The following is a 27,696-nucleotide window of genomic DNA, read 5'->3' as shown; positions in this document are numbered from 1 at the left end:
CTAGCTGAAGCACACAGGCCCTACGGTGAAGCCAAACTCCTGGGTTACTTCATTGCTGCCGAACACTGCCAGGTCCCTGAGGGGCAGCAGCTGGAGGTCTTCACTCTCAAACTGGAAGACAGACTCCCGGGATCCTGACTCCAGCTCCTCCGAGGGCTGTGGGAAAGGAGATGTTTGAAATTAACAACTGAATCCAGTGATTTTATACCAGTTCCTACATGGGTGTTACCTTTATTCTGTTTCTGTGTTCTGGGGTGAGACCAATGTGTGTCAGTTTGCTTATGTAAAAGCCTGATATTCACCTCTTCCATGCAAGTATGCATTAATATGTTGTTGTTGTTATTATTGTTATTGGTTTCAATGGAGAGTTTTAGTATCCCATGGTCTAAATGCTGTTTTATAGGCTTTTCCACCCTGACAAGAATAAAATTAGGATATGTCAGCTTCACTCAAAATTGGTATCAGCCTACAAAGAACCATATCTGTCTAACCCCACTGAGCAAAAGACGTGATTTCAACGTCACGTCTATGCTTTAGCTCTCATATAGCCCAGGATCATTACGGCTATGTATAGACCTATTTTAGACCAAGCAATAAATACATTATTACAATGAATAAACATCTGTAAATACCAGAAATATGCACCAGAGAAGTCCTGTAGACTAGCCTACAAGATAATTATCTGAGAAGTAATTTCAACATTGCGTCTATGCGTAGCTCTCATATAGTCCAGGATAATTTTGTCTATGTATAGACATCTAATAAACTTTCACTTTTCAACCCCATTTAAACTTAATTTAGCCTAGACAGCTATAGGCCATTTAGACGTGTTTTAAACGTCTAATCAACGTAAAATTGCTCAGTGGGACCCTTTGTGCTCTGAATAAAGACATTTTATGAGTATAACGCACAGTTGTGTCTAGAAAAGCTTTTTTTAAAAGAATCTTTATTAAGTTGAAATGGCAGAATCCAGCAACTTAAGCATGGCAAAAATTATTGGCCAACTCTCACCGCTGAAAATGCACATGGCTTTGTACTTTTACTTTTAATTTCTCGTGTGCACATTGTACAGCTCCCACCTCACCACATCTGTCATCATCACTATCCACTCACCACACAGTCTCGCAGCGCCCCCAAGTAACTCTGCCTCCGTGTGTCAGCCAGGAACTTGACCTCCCTCTCCCCGAGGCCCTGCCTGCTCCCTGGCTGGCAGGAGTAGGTGATGTTCTGGGCGGAGAATCTGCTGTTCAGCCTCAGAAACCTCATCTGCACCACGCCTGCACCCGGATACTCAAACTGGCGGTGGGTGGGGAGGGGGGGGGGGTTGCATAAGGAGATGTGATTTGGAGAAAGAAATCAAGAAAAACTGTGAAATAAAGGAGAGAGAGAGAGCAATTTGGGGTTCAGACACTCACCTGGAAGCCCTCTGCAACTGCACTCAACCAATGAAATGAGTTATTGGTGCCAGAATCCTTCAGCCAAGCTTTTACTGGAACCTGTGATAATAATAATAATAATAATAATAATGGTTTGATATCATGTTATTACCAACTATTAAAAGATGCAATGTGTAGCCTTTTAACTTAAATAAATCATACACATTAATTTTGAGAGATTAGTATAATTACTGTAAACAAGCATGACCATCAGCGAGAAGACTGGCAGCCTCTACTGGCATCAACACATTTGCATTTTACATTCTGTGCCACCGGTTGGATTTGTTGGTTTTGTTTTCAGAACAAATTTTACGGGAAATTTGGTCTTAATTCTGAGAAGCACTAACAATATTGCTGCCGTGAGATAGAGGCTACCAATCGTCTCCACCATGGTCTCATTTGTTTAATGTAATTATACTAAAGTATCCCAATTTATTTGACAGTGATATATGGATGTTTAAAATGTTCTGAGTGTGTGTTGCTGATACCTGAGGCCGGAGTGGAGACAGGCAGGTCTTTGGCTCGGCTGTGAAGTCGCAGTAGACCAGAAAAGCATCGGCTGGGCTTCCCTGGTTAGGATCAATGTAATACATCCCTGAAAAATTATAATAAGTATAATCCATCAATAAAATAAAATACACCAGTAACATATTAAAGGTCCCATATTCTCCACCTTCCAGTGTTTTATTTTGTGTCTTGAGGTCCATTCAAAGCTGTTCACGTTCATTTTCCAGCATCTCTCTGAGCCTTACCAAGAACATCCTGTTTCTGTCGCTGTGTCTTTAAGGCTCATTAATATTAACAACCCCTCTGTTCCAATTGGCTAACTGTTTCAAGAGTGAAACATGAGACACCGCAGCCCAGCAGCTACAGGTAGGGAAAACTCTCTGGTAATAAACAAGGACCTCCATTCAGCGATGATCAAAAGGCATCCCAAACACCGACATAAACAAATAATCAGCATGGTATGTAAATATCCTTCTCAGAGCAGTGATGAACAATCCTATGACAGTCTCACCGTCAGAGGAGTTGGGGTGGGCTAGCCAGAGCTCCAGGCATGTGGTGGCTGGGTGTTGCTTGGTGCCGTCTGGTGGATCTATGAACCAGCGTAGCTCTCTCTGAAGGGAGTCCAACAGAGTCTGGACCAGGACGTAATTGGGCTTGTCCGACAGGTACATGAGGTCCTGAGATATTGGATAGAAAACATAGAGGAATGCTCTCAGATGTCCAGACCAGATACATAAAAGATGCTACATGAAGCATTTTAACATCAATAATCATTCCACATTCATTTTGATACATTAGTATAATTACAGGAGCCTGGGTAAAAAAGATGAGTTTAGGTCATGTAACAGGACGCATGTGACAGGACAGGACGCATGGCTGATAATGACACTTGGTTCAAGAAAATATTTGAAACAAGTTGATTTGCATTGGAAACAAGTGACATTATCTCACACTACTGATAGATTTTTCCACTTGGTCTAAGAAAAATATGATTTTATGACTCGTAGTACTAGATTGAATGACTTGATGGATATATTTCTAACTTCTATGTGTTAGGTTTGGTGTAGAGTCGCCCTTTTGGGGGGCAAAGTTGTCCAGCAGTGGGACTGGCTGTCAATCGACCAATCAAAGCCCATATTCCCACTGCACATCTCTCTCCGCTTTGAGTGGCAGAAAAACCAAAACAAGAGAAATGACTGAGCGACAAATCATAGGCCATCAAGTAGGTTGCTTTGGCTCTTCTTGTTTTTTATTGTTTGTGTGATATTATCATCAGCTTAGCCTAGATGTTGGGAATTATTGGAAATTTTGGATGTACAATTGATTTACTTGGGTTTAAGACTTTAATCGGTTATATTGGTCAGCTTCACAGACAAAACAGGAGCTTGAAACTAGCACTTAGCTAGTTTTCACTGGGATTCTGAACCTTTGACCTTTGGGTCACAGGACTGTCTCTCTCACCAGCGGGCTATCCAGTTACCAGTTACACTTACCTTCAGCTGAGTTAGTGTGAGGTTCAGTGAGGTTCCTGGTGGCCCAGGTAGACCAGGTGGACCCTGACAAACAGAAGGCAACTCGTGAGTACGATCGCCCCCGAGGACACAGCACACACTTAATACTGAATTCAATCACTTGAATTTGAGGACATATACTCACGGGTAAGCCTCTCTCTCCAGCAGCACCTGTTTGTCCAGTAAATCCTTTAAGGCCCTGGTGATCACAAATACCATTGAATTAGAAAAATCGGTAAACGTGGCTTTCAACAGCCTCCATGTCACACAGCCTGGCTTTGTTTTGCTTATACCCACCTTCTGTCCGAACAAACCCTGAAGAGAGAAAAATGGACAGATGTTAGAGTATTGCTTATTCCGTCCCAACATCAGCGCAGTTGTCATTCTTGGCCGAAAACATTGATCAATGGAGATGACTTACAGGCAAGCCAGGTAGGCCTGGAGCACCCCATCCCCCAGGTGGACCGATGTCCCCCTGAGGAGAAACGACCGATACCGTATTATTATTATGTATCTGCTGTATTTGGAAGCTCGTATCTACTGTCTTTCCCATATGATGCGAACACAGCATTAGTTCACCTGCTCTCCCTTTGGACCGGCTCTCCCCAGCTCTCCAACAGGGCCTTGCACCCCCTGAAACGGCGAGAGGGTACACTTAACTCGGCACATACGTACGATCATGAAGTCTTTGTCTATCAGTGAATGACATGGAATACTACACTGAGCCATAAATGTTTCTGACAAAGGGAGTACCTTCAACCCCTCTCCTCCATGAGGGCCGAGCAATCCTAGAATTCCAGTTTCCCCCTGCATCATGGGAAAAAAAAGAATATGATCGCATCGTATCGTACACTCCCTTCAGCATCTTCGCGTCTGCGATGTCCAGTTAGTAGATAGGAATCGTACCTTCAAGCCCGGTCCACCCGTTTCACCTTTTCCTCCACGTGGGCCACGTTCACCCTTTGGAGACATGATTGTGAGATGGAAGAGAATTTGAATTGAGTCGTGTGACTACTCCCAACAGAGGGAAAACAGTCGTTCCAAACACCAGATGAGATGAGAAGCTAAATATAACTCACATGAGCCCCTTGTCTCCCTTGAAGACCGAATGGACCGATATCTCCCCTCTCTCCCTGCAAGGCCAGAGAGAAGGTCAAGACTTGATTAAATGCGATACCCCCCCCCCATTAACCTTAAAGACATTTCACAGCTGACAAACATTAGCATTATGTTAAAGGTTAAGCTTTGTACTTGTAATGGCCAGATTTGCAGATGGTCACAACTGACCTTTTCTAGTCCTAAACTCTGCGTCTTGGGCCTATACCCTGAAAATCTATCTTTGGGAAGGCATGAAATTGAAATGGTTGATCTCTGCTTCATTCACACAAAACGTCTGATCGCCATCTACTGGAAAAATGTGTCATGCCCTCACATCAGCCACTGGCTTAAAGAGCTATCATCCTGTCTTGCACTGGAAAAACTAACATATAGTCTCAAACGTAAGCTCTGTGAATTCTACAAAATTTGGGGCCTTTTTCTGCATCTTCTTGAAAGCGAAGAATCCTCTCCTGGCTAGTCCTATATAGACGTTTGATACTATAGTATGTACATTTGTATTGAAAATATCTATTATTCTTTCGCGATGCTCTACATTTGTATGACATTCGCTGTACTTTATATGTCTAAATGGAAATGCACTGTATCTTTTATCTCATTACCATAGCTGTCACTCCTGTTTTTCTTTTGTTTGTTTGTTTATCTTTCCTGGATGAGATGTTTGGGGGGGGAGGGAAGGGGCAACATTGTCTACATTGTATGTTAACCTTTACATTGTATCCTTGATTTAATTTTCATCAAAAATCCCAATAAACAAATGCTTTAAAAAAAACAAAAAAACAACAACTGACCGTTTCCCCTCGTTTTCCTCTTAAGCCTCTGCTTCCAGCTTTTCCTCTTTTCCCCTTTTGCAAAGGAACAACATTAGATTTTAGTTATCACATCGAGTTCGTATTCGGTTCAAAAGCCGGTGGTGTCTTCCTACCCTCTTCCCGCCGCGTCCGGTCTTCCCCGGTCTTCCGCTTCGACCGTCGTCCCCCTGAAGTGCAATCCAGTGAGATCTAATGTAAGACTCCGGTCCAATTGAAACTACAATTCATGATGAAGTGATGTGAAGTCCAATTATAGTATATCTCTTTTTACTTGAATTGAAGGTTTGCGTTGAGTATTATTCATGACTTTGGGACCCATGAAACACATTTGAAACCCATTTGTTTTCTTTTAAAACGGAGAGGTAATTTCACTTGTTTCCAATGCAGTTTCACCTGTTTTGAGAATTTTCTTAAAATAAGGTAGATCACTCTTAGTATCAACATAATGTTACTTGATTCAGGGAAGTGTGTGAAGCAAGCTGATTCTCATTTGAAACTGTCATTGTCATTTGAGTGAAATTATCTCACCTCCGTGGCAGTTTTTTCCACTTGTTTAGAAGGAAAACAAGCGTTTAACACTCAATACAACACTAAATGACCTTTTAAGATGGATGTATTTTGCATTGCATGTATGTTTTTTATGTTTTATGTTTATATGTTCAATTTTTGTTTACTTTCAAAAGAAAAAATATGATTTTTCTTGTATAATACTAGACTAAATGGCTTCTTAAAATGGATATTTTTGCAGTGTGGGCTTCAATTTGAAAGGCTCTTATACTTAATCCCTGAAAAGTGGTGTTGTTTTTTTCTGTGGAGATGCAAGGTTTTTATCCAAGAGCAAATTGTATGACGGAAAAAGTAGGAGGTACATATGAACAGACAGAGAAGTTTGATCTGACCTTTTGACCTTTCTGTCCTTGCCTTCCCTCTGGCCCAGGTCTACCTTTTGGCCCCTAAAGAGAGTAAGGTAGAGGGCATGGAGCATCTTATTTCAAGGTATTCAGAATACACATACAACAAACTTATCCGGGAATTGTCGGCGTGTGGGAACGTGCGCTTTGATATAATAAGAGGCATCACTGACCTGTGGTCCTGGTGGGCCAACAACCCCTGAAAGTCCCATCTCACCCTCCAGCCCCTGGAGGACGGGATGAAAGCACAAGACATCCACTGATGTAAGTCCAACTGACTCATGTCACATTACATTTACACAAAAGCAATGATGAAATGTCTAGGGGTGAGTCAGAGCAGGCAATATGTCTATATATTATGAATATCTTTTTGTTAGTGCTACATAATGTTGGTATTGAAGGTGCTATGCGTGTCATTTTAAGCATTAATATATCCTTCTCAGATTAATTGTGATACCTTGGTGTAATTACCGTAAACAAATGAGACCATGGTGGAGACGATTGGTAACCTCTATCTCACACCAGTGGTGTTGTTAGTGCTAGTGTTTCTTAAAATTAAGACTACATTTCCCATAAACCCTGTTGCTTCCTGGTCAAAAATGGGTACTGGATGAATTTAGAATGTGCCCAGGTTTGAATAAAAATGAAAGATTCTCTCTGACTTGATGAAAGCTGATTTGTGCAGGCTGGGAATTTTTGTAACGTTTTCTTTTATGAAAAAACTGTAGCCTATTGCAATTTGATACTTGCAGAGTAAAAAGTCCGATTTTGATATCGAGCAGCCCTAGTTTTCAGTTTGTGTATCCATAGCATGGTACACCGATCATAAAGTGAGGCGTTTTTTAGTGGTCTGCTCTTACTTCTGATCCTAGTAATCCTGTAGGTCCTTTATCACCTGGCAGCCCATCGGGACCCTGCAAACAGGAAGAGGAATCATCCCCATCAGTCATTCATAAAGCAATGGAATCTGTCTGAAGCCTTCCAGTATGCCATAAGCATTGTACAGTACATATAAAAAACACAGCTGTGCCCAGAGCATCTACAATCTCAGGTTATGAATATCTCTTTTTGACAAAGCAGTCAAAAACCATTGGCGATACCCACCAGCTCTCCTGGCTCTCCTTTCTCTCCAGGCCCTCCTCTTGGCCCCTCGGGTCCAGAAAAACCCTTGGGACCAGTGTCACCCGGTCTTCCCACGGCCCCTGCAGACGCCTTGGACATAAACATATAAACACGTTTGGTTTTCTAAATGGGCAAGATGAGTGCTGTTACCTTTATTTATCCAGGGAAAGTCGACCAAGCTCCATGCTGCCCTCTGCTGTCTGTCATGCACATTGTTTCCCTCAATAACAACACACTGATGGTATTGTACTGAATTCTTCTTACCACTGGTCCAGGTTTTCCTATGTCACCTTTCACACCTCGGCTCCCCGCCACGCCCTGCCGTTACACAGAGCACAATGTGAAGACAGTCAAACTAATATTAGTGTCAGATGGGTTATTACCTATGGAGGGTTTTAAGGGCCGAAACTAAATATATAAATACATAAATAGTTATATAATTAAATGCTTAAATAAATGAATAAATATATAATTATATAATAAAATGCTTAAATAGTGAGTCCGCCCCCTGACTTTTGATGGATGAAGTTGACAGATTTATTTCGCTGAAGCAAGTTACACTATGGATAAATGAAAGCATATATAAATAAATAAATACAATTATAAATAGATAAATAAATGTGTGAATTAATGAATAAGTAAATAAATAAATTAATATACGAATGAATAAATAATATACAAATGTGTAAATATATAAATATATATAAATTAATAAATAAATAAATAAATACACAAATAAATTTAACATTTATATATTTAATGTCTCATTTAATTTGGGATTTATTTATTTATGGTGACAATTAAGCATTAAGTCACATAATTATTTATTTATTCATTTATTTAAGCATTTTATTATATAATTATATATTTATTAAGCATTCAATTATATAATTATTTATTTATTCATTTATTTAAGCATTTCATTATATAATTATTTATGTATTTATATATTTAGTTTCGGCCCTTAAAACCCTCCATAATTACCAAGTGTGATTTATGACTCTAATCAGCAGCAGTGCTCTACCTTAGGACCTGGAGTCCCAGAGATCCCAGTCAAACCAGCAGGCCCTTTTTCTCCCTGGAGAGAGGACAGGCACAGTTTAGGAAAAGGCAATAACATTTTCACATTATATTTTATTGTACAGGATTCCATTACAGATGTTGAATGAACATGTATTTTCAAAAATGGCTGTTTTTCAAGAATTGAGGGTAAAAAAAAAACCCCAGACAATAACGCATTTTAAATTTCGAATTGTTTTTGAATAGGTTTCATGGGTTCAAGTTCAAGTGTCTTTTATTACCACATGGCTAGGCTGGTGGAATTAATCACAGTACAGATGGAATAGCTGTAACAATACACCACATACAACACCAGTACAACCATAAGGACCTAAGTGCAACAAGAATGATCTTGATTGCTCGTGAGATGGTGCGTTGTGTGTATATGGAGTCCAGTGTGGGGAGTTTGCAGCCTATGATCTTTGATACTCTGGTGATAATTCTGTCCATTTTCTTTATTGTGTGCTTAGATGTAATTCCATACCAGACAGTAATCGATAATGACAGCATGCTTTGGATTATGGCTGTGTAAAATTGGACCAGTAGACCCTGCTTGACTGTGTTTTTTGAGTTATCTCAGGAAGTAGAGTCTCTGTTGGGCTTTTTTCATATGAGGGTTGGCGTTGAGGTGCTGGTGGTAAGGGGGTGGGAGGTGATGTTGTTAAATCTGACAACTTGGCTCCTGTCCTTCAAAAAATCCAGGATCCAGAGGCAGTGAGGTGTTAATATTCATGTCCTGGAATTTCCTGAACAGCTTGAGAGGGTTGATGGTATTAAAAGCACTACTGAAATCGAAGAACAGAATTCTTGCATAGGTATGTTTGGACTCCAGATGTTGGAGAGTGAAGTGCAGTACCAGGTTGACTGCATCATCTGTGGACCGGTTTGGGCAATATGAAAATTGTAGTGGGTCCATCAGAGGGGATGTGACTGAGTCAGGGCCACAGGCCTGTAGTCATTGAGGTCAGATTTTTTTTGCTGTTTTGGGAATGGGGATGATGGTAGTGCTAGGGGCATGGCACTTTCCCTATCTACAGTATAAAGTATAAAGGACCACATCAACCTTGGGTAAAATCGTGAAAAAGTAGAGATGGGACGATATGCTTATCTCATGATACGATTCGATCCGCAATATGGGGTTCAGGATTCAACTATGCTACAATGTGATATATATAAGTTCATTGACAACAAAGTCTGACTGTGCAGAATTATGTTTATTTCTGAGACAAAGGTCTTTCTAGAGATGGAATTGGCTTGCTACAATGTAAACAACAATTTAAAAATGTCATTACAAAGTGACAGTAATATAATGTGGATGGAGAGCTTGTGAAATTGTGATGGTCAAGCGTCTCATTTGTGATTACTACAGCAGAATAACATGGAGCTAATATCAGGATTCATTTTTCTGCCCCATGATACGTATTGTCACAGTTTTGTATCGCAATATATTGAATTTCCATATATCGTTCCATCCCTATGAAAAACACCAAATTGGACCTGAATGTGTTTTCTCTGACAGAAGACCTGTGAGATTGTCTACCTTCTGTCCCGGTGGTCCATCAGGCCCTGCCATTCCAGAAATACCTGGAAAACCCTGGAAAAAAAAGATTCACAGGAAATACCAGTTATAACAACTGAACCTTCATTTCAAAATGAGATACAAGCCACAAAATGAAAGATTCTGATACTTTTTAATGGACAGTAGGTAACTTCACTGCAAAATATCCATTTTAACAAGTTATTTATATTTATACTTAGTTTTATTATTCTTAAAATAAGTGAATAACTGCCATTGTGGGTGACATCATTTCACTTGTTTCCAATACAGTCAGTATCTTAAAACAAGGGCAGAATAAGGCAGATCACTCCACTAGTGTCAAGAAAATGACACTTGATTCAAGAAAATTCTTTGTTACCTGTTATCTCACCCCATTGGCATAATTTTCCCACTTGTTTTAAGTAAAATACTACATTGAATGACTTTTTATGATGGTTATTTTTTGCTGTTTTTAGTCCTTGGCTGAGATTGGATACTCTAGATTTTAGATTTCCCAATGATGAACATCGGATAATGTTTAATTTCTTATTTTATCAAAATGGATCTACAGCAATGGGTGCTTACCTGTAGTCCTAATAAGCCTGATGGTCCAACTTTACCCACCAAGCCCCCTTGGCCCTGAGGAAAAAAATCACAGCTAAACTATAGTATCACATCAGCCAATAGCAAAGGATTATATGCAGCATAAATAAACACAAATAAATAAATAGATACATGATGATGAGAATGGGTGATAGATAGATAGATAGATAGATAGGGTTCCTTACCATCAGCCCTGCATAACCCTTTTCTCCTTTTGACCCTCTTGGTCCCTGGGCGCCCCGGACCCCTGGAGGCCCCTCTGACCCCGACACTCCACGATTTCCCAGATCTCCCTATGAAAAACAATTTGTTCTTGAGTGACTTGAGAGCTTAAATAAAAGGTTAAAAAAAACATATCACAGTCAGATTTGACGGGAAATCTGCTGGATTGCTTTACGGCACAAAACAGGAAAAGGACGCTGTTCTTCCAGAGCAAACAGAGCTAAGCTAAAAATGCTACACGTAGCACCTTTAACAACGTTTACAGCGAAATTATAACATGGCAATGACCTTTGACCCTTTGGCACCTGGATTCCCCACAATGCCGAGCTCTCCAACATCTCCCTGCATAAAAAAAACAAAGAAAGTAAGGAAGGACGGCACCACCGTGACACCTTCTACCAGAACAGCGGCTGAATAAAATGCATAGAAACGACAAGTCAGCTGACCTCTTTGCCCCTCTGCCCAGGCTCACCCTGCAGCCCCTGGGAGCCCTCGGGTCCTAGCTCTCCCTTCGGTCCCTCGGGCCCTGGTCGTCCCTGGGGGCCCGGAGCTCCCTGTCTTACCGGGACGGTAAATTGTTTGACAGTTGTTTGACATCGGCTGCTGCGTCTGTCTGCTTGTGAGTTATTCTATCGCTCAAGTTATTTCATTAAACCAATGTACTAGTCTAATCCTAGTCTATACTAAAAGTAAAGTACATTCATGGAGAAGGGTTTATTTTTGTAAAATGCTGCAATAATGTCACAGACCTGGTCACCTTTTGTTCCAGGAGGCCCCTCTTCACCTGCTGGACCCGGAGCACCCTAATATGACACACAGGATTATACACATCAATAATAAAAGATATAGTGGTGTTAACAGTAACATTTTAGACTAGACGATCAGTTGTGTCTCTGACTGACCTGTTGCCCATCCAGTCCTAGTGGACCGACGTCCAGCAGGACCCAGTGTTCCCTAGAGAAAACAAATACACCTCAATACCAAGACCACTTCAATGGTTCTGCCTGGGCTTTGACTGAAATGGGTTTTTGAAGGCTAATACCATTATTTTTGCACTGCATTTAGACCATCATGGGACACTAAAACTCTCCATTGAAAGCCAGACTAAGGAAATTCTTTTAGGTGGGTTAGCAGCTCCTTAAAAGCAAAGTGAGGCAGGTTTCATTACAGGTTTGACAGACCGTTGAGTAAAATCCTCCCACACCACACTGGAATGATTTCTCTGGTCAGATATCTGATGTAAAAATAATCAGAATAAAAACATATTGACTAGGAGGACATGTATTGACACAAGGTATGCATGTCAATCTGTTACCTGCTCTCCTTTCTGTCCAGCCTGGACCCATCGATCCATCAATCCCGGCGTTCCCTGTTGAAGAAAACATTGATTTCACACCAAATATACATGGTGCTATCATCGGCATACATGCGTTATCGAGCACAACATCACAGAGGACGTTATGTTTGATTTATATTGTAGTGTAACAGAGAGAAAGGTGAAAAGTACCCACTCACTGGAAACCCTCTGGGTCCGGCCAGACCTAGTAGCCCCGGAGGCCCCAGACTCCCTGGGGGACCGGGGCTCCCCATGCTGCCCTCTGGTCCCGGTTGGCCAGGTGGGCCCTGGAATGATTTGTAATGGGGAATGAGAGAATAATGGAAAAGATGAGTGAAACTATAGTACATCAGATTGTAGGGCTGGGCCTATAATTCAATATTATCGTTTATCGTCTTTCAGTGGAATCATATCGTGATGATATGAAGATATTTTAATATTGTAACACACATTTCTGCTGTCTAAATTGATGATGACGAGCAAATTTTACTTAAAAACTCTATAAAATGAGGTATGGTAGGAATATTATTTGAATATTTGGTAACACTTTATAATAACCACCATTAATAAATGGTAAATTGATAGTTAATTAAACTTTAGTTAATAGTTATTTTACTGTTAACAAACAATGAAATGATCATTAATAATGTTTACTAATTATTAGTAATGCTATAATTTATGTTATTTTATCATTCGTTTGTGTAATATAAACTAATTTGTTTATAAATTATATATTGTATCATAGCTGATAAGAGACGGTAAAAAGGGTAAAAAGCTTTGATACAATATATAATTTATAAACAAATGATTTTATATTACACAAACGAATGATAAAATAACATAAATTATAGCATTACTAATAATTAGTAAACATTATTAATGATCATTTCATTGTTTGTTAACAGTAAAAATAACTATTAACTAAAGTTTAATTAACTATCAATTTACCATTTATTAATAATGGTTATTATAAAGTGCTACCGAATATTTTGTTTTGTTTGACATCACACCTAACATTACCATTCGGTTCAATGAGATGAACATTAATTTGATTATTTAACGTGATTTTGCATACATGAACCATATCGTGATATATATTGATATCGAGAAAAATCCTTATGATTATCATGATATTGATTTCAACCATATCGCCCAGCCTATCAGCTCGCCTGTCAATCAAACAGTGTGGGTGCCGGACTCAATATGACATTAAAATGACTTCACCAGCTACTCACTGGTAGTCCCTGAACGCCTTTGGGTCCTATCTCTCCTTGACGACCCTGAAGGGGAGAAATGAGAGAAAACAATATTGTCAGGTTATCCTCTTGCATTACTGTGGTTAAGGGTGACTGATCATTAAAGTCTCTTGAACAATCATTCTCACCTGTGGTCCAGGAGCCCCTCTCTCACCAGGAGGGCCCTGCAAGCCCTGTAAAACCAACGTCTCAGAAAAGGCAAACCACAAGCAATATCCACCAATATGTTTTTAGGCATTAATGCATACTCACTGGAGGCCCTGCCTTTCCTGGGGTGCCAGTAAAGGCCTCTGACACCAGCATCTCCCTTCCAGAAAACAGACGACATAAACCATAGCAAACCAATCACATTTCAGTGTAATATACAAAAATAAGTGGGCAATATCAGCCGGATATATCAGTCTAAGCCTAAATTGTGTTATTATCCATATATGTGAGGTCCTGTTGTTCCTGTGCCATGTGTGCTTATATGTGTTACTGTATTGGTTGATGAACAATATGTCCTTGCACTTATGTCACCAAGACTAATCCATTATTCATTATACTTGATAAATGAAATGATTGTGATTGTGATACTGATTCTGATGTGTAAGATGTGAACAGGAACCATCATGCCTTACCCTTTGCCCCATGTGGCCTGGTCTCCCAATCAAACCCAGTGCTCCTGGGTAACCCTGTGGATCAGTTGAGATTTGGAATTTGCATTTATTCTGCGTTTATTGCTGTTCAGACTTTAGAAAAAATATCTCATATGGACTCATATGGGATATGTATAAAAAAAAAGTAAGAGTAAGGGAATTATTTGAAAGTGAAATTGACTTTCAAATACGTTTCTGTGATGGTCTAAACTTCTGGTGCTCATTTTTTTGTTGTGGCACCTGTTGTGGCATTGTAAAAATGTTAAAAGAAGAGAGCAGAAAAAGCGCTTCTGTGGGAATTTGTATATTAAAAAAAAGGTGTTCTTTGATAAGGGAATATCAAAATTATACAAAAAAGAGGAAAGGACCAAGGCTAATTGAGTTAAATTCCATGCAACAAAGGCTTTTAACTTTTTAACTGCAGAAGAGTTGCCTTGGTCCTTTCCTTCTTTGCTGTATATTGTACAATACTATTTAGCCCAGGTTTGTTGGTTACGTTGAAAAAAAACATGTAATGCATCGATACTAACATCTACACAATGTAATCACACTTCACTTTGGTTCGCCTTCAGACACTGACTGGAGAACTACCTTTGCAAAATCTACAATAAATGAACTCTCACATTATGGTTTCAAAAACAAAAACATATCCAAGTCACATTAAAGGAGAAAAATCTAATTCATGATTTCTCCAAACCGTCTAACTCCTTGTCAGAATGGGAGGCATAAGACATACTTTTTCATAATTATTATTACTTAGCCTTTATTTTAACCAGGTTATCCCACTGATACTAAAAATCAATTTTTCAAGACAGACCTGTCAACATACTAAAAGTTGCAGAGAAACAATATACAACCGTGTACATAAAGGTCACTTACATACATGCCCACTGGCCCCTGGGGCCCCACCACTCCTGGTTTCCCTGTGAAGCCCTTAACAGGAGACATTAAAATCAATTACGAAACTTGCTAAACTTCAAAACCACAAGTTCACTTTGTTCATTTCAGTTCAGTTCAATATTTATTGTAGTCACAGATTGATTTGCAGTGAATAAAAAGCAATAACACCTACATATGACCATAAATTAGGGCTGGGCGATATGGTTGAAATCAATATCATGATAATCATATGGATTTTTCTCAATATCAATATATATCACGATATGGTTCATGTATGCAAAATCACGTTAAATATGCAAATGAATGTTCATCTCATTGAACCGAATGGTGATGTTAGGTGTGATGTCAAACAAAACTGAAATTTTCAAATAATATTCCTACCATACCATATTTTATCAGTTTTTAAGTAAAATTTGCTTGTCATCATCAATTCAGACAGCAGAAATGTGTGTCACAATATCAAAATATCTTCATATCATCACGATATGATTCCACTGAAAGACGATAAACGATAATATTGAATTATCACCCAGCCCTACCACAAATGTGTAATTTTTTCCCTCTACTTTTAAAGAATTTTTGTCTAATTCCCAAACTTTTCCTGGCAATTCAAATTAATTTTCAATACTTTTCCATATCTCCATAAAAACCCTATGAAAATCATTTAAATACGTTTAGGATCCACTCACCATCTCACCGTTTGGCCCAGGAATCCCATTTTGGCCTGGCTTTCCCAGTGGCCCCTGATGGAGTGGCAAATAACTCAAATCAACATGTTGTTAAGTTGTCAAGTGGCACTATCTACTACATTGGGACTATCATGAGTAAGGGTTAAAAGGTTGACATACTGGAGAACCTGGAGCACCCGCCTGCCCTGGATCACCAGCCATACCTGGAAATCCCTTAATGTGAACAGAGACAATACAGCTTCAAAATACAAAGACAGACAGACATCCCACCCACATGTTTTACATGTAGCACTAGCTTGAAAGCATGGGATATTTACATAAATTATGCAATTAACGTCAGTCAAGACAATGTTGACTAAGGCCGTACAGCCTGTAAATTGCTTCCGACCCTGTAAACATTTTAACGGGGGCCTCTCATGTCTTGTGTTACATTTACGGGCTTGCATAGGGAAACAAGTGTGATAATACTGTTACACAGAGATCACAGAACAGACTCACTCTGTCTCCTTTCTGCCCGGAGACGCCAACTGAACCAGGACCACCCTAGAAGTCAGACACATAACATTACAATTGTATCACATGTTAAAAACAAGCAAAAATATTGAGATGGCTGGATGAAATCAGATTAAAAGTTATAAAATGGGAACCTGTGTACCGGGCTTTCCTTCTGGTCCCTCAATCCCAACATGGCCTCTAAACCCCTGCAGCAATACACACAGACAAAGCCACAAACACGGTCTGATGTATGTCCGTTACACTGGTGACTGTCAACCCTGATGTGCCTGTTTGTTGTGAGGCTTTTGCCCCCGTTCTTACCGGCGTGCCAGGTAGGCCGAACAGGCCGGGGAGTCCAGTGCGACCCTGCAAATGGAGGGAAAGCAGATAAGAAAAGGGAGAAAATCATTTGCTAATCATTCACTGCAAGTGTCAGGTATCAATTATTTCAAGTATCTACTGTTTAAGTGGCAGTTACCCTAAGTCCTTTGGGTCCTAGCTTCCCATTTTGTCCCGGAGTGCCCCGGTTGCCCTAGAATATGACCAAAAAATGACAGTCAGTATTATACTATATAACCATGCAGTAAAAGAGCAAAGTCTCTATCTTCTTTTAAAACACAAGTGAAAACTCATTTTTATAATCTTATTTTTATAAAAGCATTTACCTTATAGCTTGCTTTTGCTCTCTTTATGCTCTAGTAGTATTGTTAATTTGTGTGTTGACAGTCTGAATAAGCCTTAACAAGCTATGGCTGTTGATGATGTCACTGGTCTTATTACAGCTGATTGTTCATGTTTGTTAATGTTTGTTTTGTTCCTTTTAGTTTACAGCACTTGTAATTTTGTTAAGAGTAGCAGTAGCAATAGTCGTATAAGTAGTTCTAGTAGAAGTAGTAGCAGTCGTAGTAACAATAGTAGTAGCAGTATTAGTAGTAGTAATAATAGTAGCAGTAGTAATAGTAGTAGAAGTAGTTCTAGTAGTAGTAGTAGTAGTAGTAGTAGTAGCAGCAGTATTAGTAGTAGTAATAATAGTAGCAGTAGTAATAGTAGTAGAAGTAGTTCTAGTAGTAGCAGTAGCAGTAATAGTATAGTAATAGTAGTAGTCTATTGTTATTGTCTTTCTGCATTTGTTTCAGAGGCTTCTTCATGCTTGGCACAGTGACCATACAACATAACAAAGGGGCATGTGGTCAGTACTGTGTGACAGGTAATAGCTCTAGTTTATAGGCAGTGCTTGACCAGACAGTAATAAAAACCACTGACCTTTGGCCCTTCTTTCCCAACCACTCCTTGGAGGCCAGCCTCCCCTGCTTCACCCTGGGAGAGGACAAATGACAGAGAAACTAATAAGGACTAACATACAGTACATATTTGCTCTTGCACTAGGCTATACATTTGTAAATTTGTAAATCCGTAAACAGCAAAAATCTGTATATCTTTAAATCTTTCGATAGTCAACTGAGTGAGAGTTCTTTCTTTCAAAAAGCAACCCTTTATTAGCACGATTATCACACTGAATGTTCTATCTTTATCCTATTTAGTGCTGCGGCAATGACCCAATATCCTCGAGGGGATCAATAAAGTTTATCTTCCTCTTCCCCTTAATACCACGTTCCTCCAATTTCTATGCCAGAAACAACAAGGAGCCTTCATCACTTCAATAAATTTCAGATCGTTATGGTTAAGGTTATGGTTTATCTCCCAGAGGAGGAATTTGTCTTGGAGCCAAGCCACTGCACAGTCTAAAACAACTCAAAAAGTGCACAAGATAAGAAATGCACAGTGTAGAATTCTAAAATATTGCTCCTGTGGGATGAAAACCTATTTTCACAAATTCAGATTGATGCCCGTGTGCTTTGGAAATTTCATATAAGGAATCATACAGTATAAAGCTCCAGTTGAGGAAGTGTATATTATAGTAGCAAACATGAAAACATCAGTATTTATGAAGTGTCTCCACCACAGCAGTGATATACAGTATACATACAATAGTGTCAACAGTAGTTTCATGCTAAAACATCGGACATTCAGATGATATAATGATCTGTACCGCTTTTCCTCGGGGCCCAGGTTGACCTCTGACCCCCGGGAGACCTGTAGGGCCACGGTCACCCCTCTCCCCCTGACGACCCTGGATCCCCGCCGCCCCGGGTGGGCCCTGAGGAAACAATATGTGAAGAGGTTTAGTCTGCATTGGGATCATGTGTTTCATCTCATTTCATTCTGTCAGTTTTTTCAAAATGCTTTAAATTGCACATGTCACATTGGAATGAAATTGTTCAGATGTACCTAAAACATATGGGGTTAGTTTCATTTTACATTTCATCACTAATGATCTCTTCTTCTTACCTTGCCTCCTTGGGGTCCAGCGTGCCCTTTGTCACCATCCAGTCCTCTAAGGCCCTAGACATAAATACCATATCACATAGTTAAAATAGCATGGGTTTCCTCTGTGATGCTACCAGGGTTTGGGCCATAAGGAGGCTCCTTATAAGCTTATTTCCTACCAAAACCCCATAAACAAAGAATAGAATGAAGGCTCCCAGTTTCAGTGAACTGAAAGCAAACTGACCCCAACCCAGAATGTTAAATCTAATTAAAAACAGAAGAATACAGTTCTTACTGTGCCACCTGGAAACCCTTTTGGACCAGGAATTCCAGTCATCCCCTAGAAGAAAGGTGGAGATGCTGAAACATAAATGTGATTCCATCCTAACAATACGCAGATGGAGACTGTCTCCAGAAGTAGATGCGATAGCTTGCTTATTATTTACCATTTTTGGAAGATAAAATGAAGCCAAACTTCTCTCGCTATGTTTGGACTCAAGGGTGACCTCATCAGAATATGGAAAACCCCCAAGAAAGCAATTAATATTTCCAGAATTTGGGTTGTTCTGGGGCCTCCAACAGAACCAGGCCTTTGAACATGGAGGGGAAATAGCAGCTGGCAGCATGGTGGATGAGAAGGGGATGAGAAATAGACCCTTGTGTATTAAAAGGGGGAGTGGCCCAGTCAGATGTGAGCCATATGGAGATTTGAAGAATCCATAGAGACAGTCTTCATTGCTCCAGAAAGGCCATAATTCAAACAACATAGCTTGTTTTTCATTCCGATGATCCAGATACAAAAACAAAGATACTTATCGGAGGCACTCCTAGTTAAATAACGTAAGCAATCCATCAGATCTTTCTTAGTCACTTAACACAGCAGATGCACATAGGAGATCATGGCATGGGCAAGGGGGATTCATAATAGACTCACCATGGCTCCTTCAATGCCAGGCAATCCCTTTGTTCCCATAGGCCCTATTTCACCCTATCAGAGAAACCAAGAAGATCAATATCAGTGCAATCAGTTCCCTACAAATGATTAAGTCCTCATCTGGGCCAATCAGTAACATGTATGTCACCTTTCTGAGCTGTAATTGTAGTTCCCCCCTTCGGCCAATCAGAGAAATTTGGAGTGCTGGAATGCAGCGGTGAGATGAATCTTTACCCAAATTTTTGCCAAAATCCGATCAATGGTTATCTGATATTGTGTGAGATGGACGGACAGATAGACGGACCGGGGGCCACCAATCCATAGTCCCTCCCCCGATTTCATTGCGGGTGACAAAAATTATTTTGGAGATTACTGTATGAAAACTTACCACATCCCCTTTTGAACCAGGAGGGCCATCAATTCCTGCATGTCCCTGAGAGCAGGCAAAAACATAAATACTTTACAAAAAAAAGTAAAACAATTGAATAACAATTCATGTGAGTACTGGACAAGCAATAACCAAATGGTAGTGGCTTTTCATTGGGCCGTATGGACCAGTTGTTTTTATGTTTTCATATACTGATGTGTCGGCAAGAATGTAGTATTTTCATTAGGTCCTTGAACTGCCATGTCTGAAATGTCTGTGGTAGCAGACCAGTTGATGGACCGTAAGTTACTGCTCCTGCTGTCGCTAGTTTTCACTGCAGTTGCACTGGAAGATTGCTTTTTCTATTTCACATTTCTCTATAATTCTAATTGCTTGTGGAAGTCATTCCTATGTTCCCAGGGTCCTATGTTCCCCAGTTCTAGGGTTAGGGTTAGGGTTTAGGGTTAAAGACCTTCAAAATCAAATAAAATGATAACCATTGGTTTTGTTGTGTTGATATAGCTGTTTTGAAGCCTTGTTCCAATAAAAAAACTGGATAATATTTATGAAATATTTTAACTTGAAACGGGTCAAATTTGACCTGAACACAATAGGAGGGTTAATGTGTGTTAACAGAATATTGAACTGGGGAACATAGGACCCTAGGAACATAAGACCCTGGGAACATAGGACCCTGGAAACTTAGGACCATGGGAACATAGGACCCTGGGAACATAGGACCCTGGAAACTTAGGACCATGGGAACATAGGACCCTGGAAACTTAGGACCCTGGGAACATAGGGCCCTGGGAACACAGGACCCTGGAAACTTAGGACCCTGGGAACATAGGACCCTGGGAACATAGATACGCTCCCGATCACTTCAACCTCCCTGGTTTCCTGATATGGTAAGCAGTGTCACTGTACAGCATTAGATTGTTTGATTTAGTTTTTGCATATTGTTTGTTGAACTTCTTCATTTTAAGTTGGCTTATTTCATTCTTTGTTGAAGATGTAAAGTTAGCGTAGCAGGCCTTGCCAAGTGTATGTTAGCAGTAACATTTCAGGTCGCTTTTTAAAACTTGAGAATGTAACGAGTGCTTTTTGTGTGTTCAGCTTCTCATAAGCTGAAGCTGCACCATGTGTGGCTGCCTTGGTTTGGTAGCAATCTAGACCAGTGGTTCTCAACGTGGGGTCCGGGGACCACCAGGGGTCCTTGAGGAGGTTCCAGGGGGTCCCCAGAAAATGGATGAATTGTTAAACTTCACCATTATTTAATTTACAAGAAGTGAACACAGTTATAGAATGTAGGAGAATGACTGTTTTGATCATAGCTTCTCTGTTATCTCTCTACCTACAATACAGATAGTCTTGGAATTCTGGACAAAATCATATCTAACAATAAAAATAGTCTCAGATTTGGGTCCGAGAGACAAAATCTCATCAAATGGGGGTCCGTGGCCCTAATGTGTACTGAATTTGCGGTCATTGGTATGAAAAAGGTTGAGAATCACTGATCTAGACATGTTGTTAGCCAAAAAGATCACACCAAGCATGTAGCTAGGGCTAAACTGGCTTTCACTTACTTAGCCAGAGACAAGGGTGTGGCGAAGCCATAATTTACAAAACATCAATAAAGAAAAAAAAAATGTTCCAATGGCTACTCACAAAAATTTGGTTGAGGAAAACATGCATATTCAAGAAAGGTACCAACGCAACTCTTCTTTATGAAAAACTATTAAAAAGCCTACTAACTGCGGTCATTCTCTCTGTTGATATTAAATGACATTGACTGTGAATAATCCCAGAAGTTTGTGGTTGGTGCGGTTCCCAGATTAAATTTACCTGGGGCCCTCGAGGTCCAGGTGAGCCTCTCTCTCCTGCTAATCCCAAAGGGCCCTGTTGGACACACAATGAGAATAAATACCTAGGTTGCCTTGTCGATTCTCCATCAGTGAGTGTCAGCATTGCTAAGTCTAATTAATTGTACTGGAGGACATACTGGAGGGCCTTTACGACCTCGTAGACCAGCTGGACCTGGATCCCCCTGTGAAGAACAAGGCAAAACACAGTCAAGCACTTAGGAAGGATCAAACGAGCTTCACAGTGGACTCTCCTCTCCTCTCATTTTTGACTGATATCACACTTTTGAAATGGTGGCCATCTCATTTTGGCAGAGATGGAAACTATGCAAGTACATTTACTCAAGTAGGCTACTGTACTTCAGTACAATTGTGAGGTACTGGCACTTAACTTGAGTATTTTCATTTTGTGAGACTTTATACTTTTCCTCCACTACATTTCAGAGGGAAATATTGTACTTTTTCCTCCACTACATTTATCTGACAGCTGGAGTTACTAGTTACTTTGCATAAAATATGTTGACTTGTTAGAGTTTAAACTCCCCAACAGTATGCATAAGACCAACACGTGTTACAGGTTAATGCTTCAATAATTTAACACTCTGAAAGAATGAGGACTTTTACTTTTGATACTTTACATTTTAATGCTAATACTTTTACTGAAGTAAACTTTTGAATGCAGAACTTCTACTTTTGTGTTGGTAACACTTTACAATAAGGGTCACTAAGTCAAGGGTTAGTTAATGCAATAATTAATTAATTAATTAATAAGCATTAACTAACCCTTAATTAACAGTTAACTAATTTGTCTGGTAATCATTTACTAATGGTGTTCATGTTAACTAAGGTATTAATTTATACATTATTTAATAGTCATCTTTATAAATTATTAAATAATGTATAAATTAATACCTTAGTTAACATGAACACCATTAGTAAATTACACATTAGTTAACTGTTAATTAAGGTTAGTTAACCCTTAACTTAGTGACCCTTATTGTAAAGTGTTACTGAAGTGTTTTTCCATTATGGTATTGCTACTTTTACTTAAGTAAAGGATTTTAGTACTTTTTCCACCACTACATTTTGGACCAGAACTCACCTCAGAGCCATTGGCCCCCCGTGGTCCAATCATGCCGGTGGCCCCTGGAGCACCCTGGTGAATTCACACTGCAAATTTGAGTATTCTTCTCATCTCTTAGCCACAAGTGACATGTCAGCCGCAGTTAACAGGCAATATGAACATAATGAGTCAAGAAGCTACTGTACATCACTGCATGCTCACCATTGGTCCTGTAGGACCCCTCAATCCATCATGTCCAGAGTCTCCCTGATCAACACATTTGCAGAGATTTCAGTCAAGAGAATCAAGTGATAATTAATCAGAGAAATAAAGTAGAACAGTCTTTGGATTAGAGATCTTACCTGTGGCCCCGATGGTCCAGGAAGCCCCTGAAGGCCTTTTTTGCCAAGAGGACCCTGAAAGAATACAGTAAATTGAAGTCAAACTGATTTATAAGACACTTCTATTGCTTTACATAGCGACACACTCAGAGAATAAAGAACACAATAACAGATATAAACAAGAAACAATAAAACAAGGTTCTGCTGAAAAAAACAAAATGGATTAGAAGAGTGCATTGCAAACTCTGTTCATGCTAAGTAAGCTAATTCACTATTTGAATTAGACTTGCTCTTTCAAAATTGTTGCTGGCTTGAAGGTAAAGTTAATTCATGTGGAACAGCAGACCACTGATGACAAAATAGTAACATTTTAAAGCTGCAGTACGTTTTAATTTTGAAATGCTGGTTTCTAAGCAACAGGGAGCCTTTTTCCAAAATGCATATATACTTTTTTTTTTTTTTATGAAATCCATCACATAGCTCATTTGAGTTTTTATGATGCCGCCTTCAGGGTCTCCTTGTAAGCTCCTGCTTTTGTAAACACGCAAGTCATTAATACATTTTTGCCATACATGCAAGTACTTTTGGTAGGAAATAACAAAATGGACACAGTAACAAAGTCGTTTTTTGTTGGCTGCTGTTTTGCGTGAGAAAAGAGTTACTTTGTACAGTGGAAGAACAAAGGGGAGAAAATGCCAAAAGTTAAAGAGAGAGTGAAAATAGAAACATACATGAATACTTATTTTCTAAAAAGAATGCCAAACAATAACATAATAATCATATCATTTTTTCCATCAGTTGTTGGAACGGCTTCCATGCTCTCCACCCTCTAAACATCACATCTTGGCAACTTGGCTATCACAGAAAATCCCACTTTCCCACTCATTTTTACCACTTAATGTGAATTAAACTCATAATTATGATATTTCCGACAGCATTTGAAGGCAATGTGAGTTTTTTTTGGCGCTGTTCATTGCTGTAGAACAGAACAGTTTCCACTTGACTTTCTGACATGGCATTATAAGACTGATCAGGCTAATAGGTTCACTGTGGATGTTGTTTACTAGTGATTATTGTGTGTGATACATCAAATGAAAATGGTGTTGACTAGATGTCACTCTTACAGGAGGGCCGACAGGTCCAGCATCTCCTGGTTCCCCTTTAAATCCCTGGAGAACACACAAACAACATGCAGTGGACATCAGTTGGTGTATTATACTGTATTTCCAAACACATTTTAGAGACACTGTTATCACTGTGAGACATACAGTAAGTGGCATTGTATCATTAACATCAAACTTTTTTCTCATCACCTTATCTCCTTGTTTTTGAAAAACAGGTAACAAAGAAACAGTCATTCCTGTTGTTTCAAATTGATTATTTTTTAACAAGTGAAGTGAAGGTTGATAATGTCTTGAGTGTCTCTTGATCGCATATACCACTCAGTCAGGAAAATGTAATGTTATATATGTCTTGTGAAAACTTTTGCATGTCAAATGGGAAATGTTGTAAGATGAATGTGACGTACTATAAGGAAATATGATCCACAGACTCTGTATTTTCTTTTATCATTCAACTGTAGTAGTACAAGAAATGGATTTACTGGGAGTCCAAAATGTTTTTTCTATATTGTATATATGAGTTTTGGGTATTGTCAGTGCAGCAGTGCAAATTTTCCTTTTATTATATCTGACTGTATGTTCATTTGCTTGTTTTATGCCTTTATTTGTTTTACAGCACTTTGTAACTTTATTAATAGTAGTAGTAGTAGTAACAATAGCAGTAGTAACAGTAGTAGCAGTAGTAGTAGTAGTAGCAGCAGTAGTAGTAGTAGTAGTAGTAACAGTAGTGGTAGTAGTAGTAGTAGTAGTAGTAGTAGTACTAGTAGTGGTAGCAGTAGTAGTAACAGTAGTAGTAGTAGTAGTAACAGTGGTAGTAGTAGTAGTAGTAGTAGTGGTAGTAACAGTAGTAGTAGTAGTAGTAGTAATAGTAGTAGTAGTAGTAACAGTAGTAGTAGTAGTAGTGGTAGTAACAGTAGTAGTAGTAGTAGTAGCAGTAGCAGTAGTAGTTTCAATAGTTTTGGCTGAGGTTTAAAAGCTATCAGCCTCTCCAGCCACTAGAGGGCGATGCAGTCAAGCCTGTAAAGTGTGTGCGGCTCACACAGAGGGACAGAGCAGTACAGAAGAGGGTCCTATTCTTCAGAATCTATTTTCTGACATGTAAATATATGTACTGACCTTCTCCCCAGGCCTCCCTCTGTCTCCACATGGTCCTGGCTCACCGGTGAAACCCTGCCGTTCGGCACACAGAGAAAACAAAACGATTACTCTTCTTCTTAACCTTTATTTTCTTACTTTCTACAGCAACACCCTTCTTTGCACTCGTTCCATCACAAACTTTCATACCTGAGAGTGCACAGTGCACAGTCTCCTACTGTTGGGAATTAAGTGCCTTGCTGTAGGGCAACTTGGCAGTGGCTGAGTGAGGGGAGAGCGTGTCTCAGTCGCTTCCCCCAGCCAGGTTTTCCACCACCAAACTTTGGCTACAAACTCACTTCTTTAACCATTAGGCTAATATAACTCTGTAGCACTCCACTGAGGAACTGAGAGGGCAGTGTTCTTGAGCAAGGCAGTGGATCCCTACTAGCTCCAGGGGTGCTGTTCTGTAGCTAAGCCTGACCTCAGACCTTACCTCCATGCATTTAAAGGAATACACCAAGGTTTTAGATTCCGCATTAAATGATGAGAACACAGACACCAAAATCATCTATGGCTTCCCAGTCAATCTTTGGCTCTGGTGCTCCATGCTAACACTTTAGCGTACACTATGTTGAGTGATAGCAGGCTCCATGCTAACACTTTAGCGAACACTATGTTGAGTGATAGCAGGCTCCATGCTAACACTTTAGCAACCACTATGTTGAGTGATAGCAGGCTCCATGCTAACACTTTAGCGAACACTATGTTGAGTGATAGTATAGGCTCCATGCCAACACTAGGCTCCATGCTAACACTTTAGCACACACTGTGTCGAGTGATAGTATAGGCTCCATGCTAACACTATGTTGAGTGATAGTAGGCTCCATGCTAACACTTTAGCACACACTATGTTGAGTGATATAGGCTCTATGCTAACACTTTAGCACACACTATGTTAAGTGATAGTATAGGCTCCATGCTAACACTAGGCTCCATGCTAACACTTTAGCACACACTATGATAAGTGATAGTATAGGCTCCATGCTAACACTATGTTGAGTGATAGTAGGGTCCATGCTAGCACTTTAGCAAACACTATGTTGAGAGATAGTATAGGCTCCATGCTAACACTAGGCTCCATGCTAACACTTTAGCGAACACTATGTTGAGTGATAGTATAGGCTCCATGCCAACACTAGGCTCCATGCTAACACTTTAGCACACACTGTGTTGAGTGATAGTATAGGCTCCATGCTAACACTATGTTGAGTGATAGCAGGCTCCATGCTAACACTTTAGCACACACTATGTTGAGTGATATAGGCTCTATGCTAACACTTTAGCACACACTATGTTGAGTGATAGTATAGGCTCCATGCTAACACTAGGCTCCATGCTAACACTTTAGCACACACTATGTTGAGTGATAGTATAGGCTCCATGCTAACACTAGGCTCCATGCTAACACTTTAGCACACACTATGTTGAGTGATAGTATAGGCTCCATGCTAACACTAGGCTCCATGCTAACACTTTAGCACACACTATGTTGAGTGATAGTATAGGCTCTATGCTAACACTACGTTGAGTGATAGTAGGCTCCATGCTAACACTTTAGCACACACTATGTTGAGTGCTAGTATAGGCTCCATGCTAACACTAGGCTCCATGCTAACACTTTAGCACACACTATGTTGAGTGATAGTATAGGCTCCATGCTAACACTATGTTGAGTGATAGTAATGTTAGGCTCCATGCTAACACTATGTTCAGTGATTGTAGGCTCCATGCTAACACTATGTTGAGTACATTTAATAAATTAAATATCATTAACTCACTATAGCTGATGAAGCCAGATTTATTTTTGGAACTAGCGTTATTTCATGCGAGAAACCACATATTCATCCACTGTGCAGTGATATTTAGCTGTACACAGTCTCCCATCACCCACCACCTTCACTTACTATGGAAACAGGGAAAGTAGTCCCTGATACCAGAAACCAAGCCTGATATCTTCATATCAGGCTCAGTTTAAATTTTTCCCATTCCAAAATTGCCAGATGTAGCGGCATATCATTTAAAATGACTTAACGTTTAGCATTAGAGCTGCTCATTTCTCATTTTCTCAATGCTAGCGGCCTAGTATCACTCAACACAGTTTTTGTCTTAGCACTTAAGGACTAAGTTGACCAATGGGACCGTCTCCTAAAAACTTGGTGTATTCCTTTAACAAGAAACGCTCACCTCGTCACCTTTCTCCCCTGTTGGAGCCGCTTCTCCCTTAAAGCCTCTGGGACCCTGGAGGAAAAAGGACCTGTCAATGTTAACAGAATGATGTAGCGTATTGGCAAAGCACTGTTCCAATGACTAGAGCTGGACGTCCCAGTGTGTTCTCACCTGGAGCCCACGTAGCCCTGGTGGCCCACGATGCCCATCCACCCCTTGGCTGCCAT

At 39.8% G+C, this 27,696-nt stretch overlaps 1 protein-coding gene across 1 annotated transcript; it reads right to left on the bottom strand.

Moving 5' to 3' along the window:
- Positions 1 to 27,696, bottom strand: LOC139664882 (collagen alpha-1(II) chain). The gene is made up of 35 exons (XM_071543865.1): positions 27,641 to 27,696; positions 27,488 to 27,541; positions 25,283 to 25,336; positions 24,170 to 24,214; positions 23,067 to 23,120; positions 21,770 to 21,826; positions 18,500 to 18,553; positions 18,201 to 18,308; positions 17,414 to 17,467; positions 16,472 to 16,516; positions 16,311 to 16,356; positions 16,154 to 16,198; positions 14,946 to 14,999; positions 13,408 to 13,452; positions 12,352 to 12,459; positions 12,152 to 12,205; positions 11,586 to 11,639; positions 11,283 to 11,390; positions 10,800 to 10,907; positions 10,015 to 10,068; positions 8,440 to 8,493; positions 7,680 to 7,733; positions 7,398 to 7,495; positions 6,467 to 6,520; positions 6,282 to 6,335; positions 4,534 to 4,587; positions 4,387 to 4,414; positions 4,034 to 4,087; positions 3,876 to 3,929; positions 3,752 to 3,769; positions 3,437 to 3,499; positions 2,455 to 2,620; positions 1,416 to 1,432; positions 1,114 to 1,296; positions 1 to 156 (listed from the first exon to the last, which is right to left on the bottom strand). Exons 1-35 carry the CDS (start codon positions 27,694 to 27,696, stop codon positions 1 to 3), a joined length of 2,364 nt encoding a protein of 787 aa, XP_071399966.1.

Source organism: Centroberyx affinis, unplaced genomic scaffold (genome assembly GCF_046629955.1).
Source record: "Centroberyx affinis isolate AG114_WGS23_722 - 3 ecotype Tasmania unplaced genomic scaffold, CSIRO-AGI_Caff_v1 ptg004389l_1, whole genome shotgun sequence".
Classification (NCBI taxonomy): domain Eukaryota; kingdom Metazoa; phylum Chordata; class Actinopteri; order Beryciformes; family Berycidae; genus Centroberyx; species Centroberyx affinis.
Note: the sequence above shows the minus strand (reverse complement) of the source record. Positions and strands in the feature narration are given on the sequence as shown.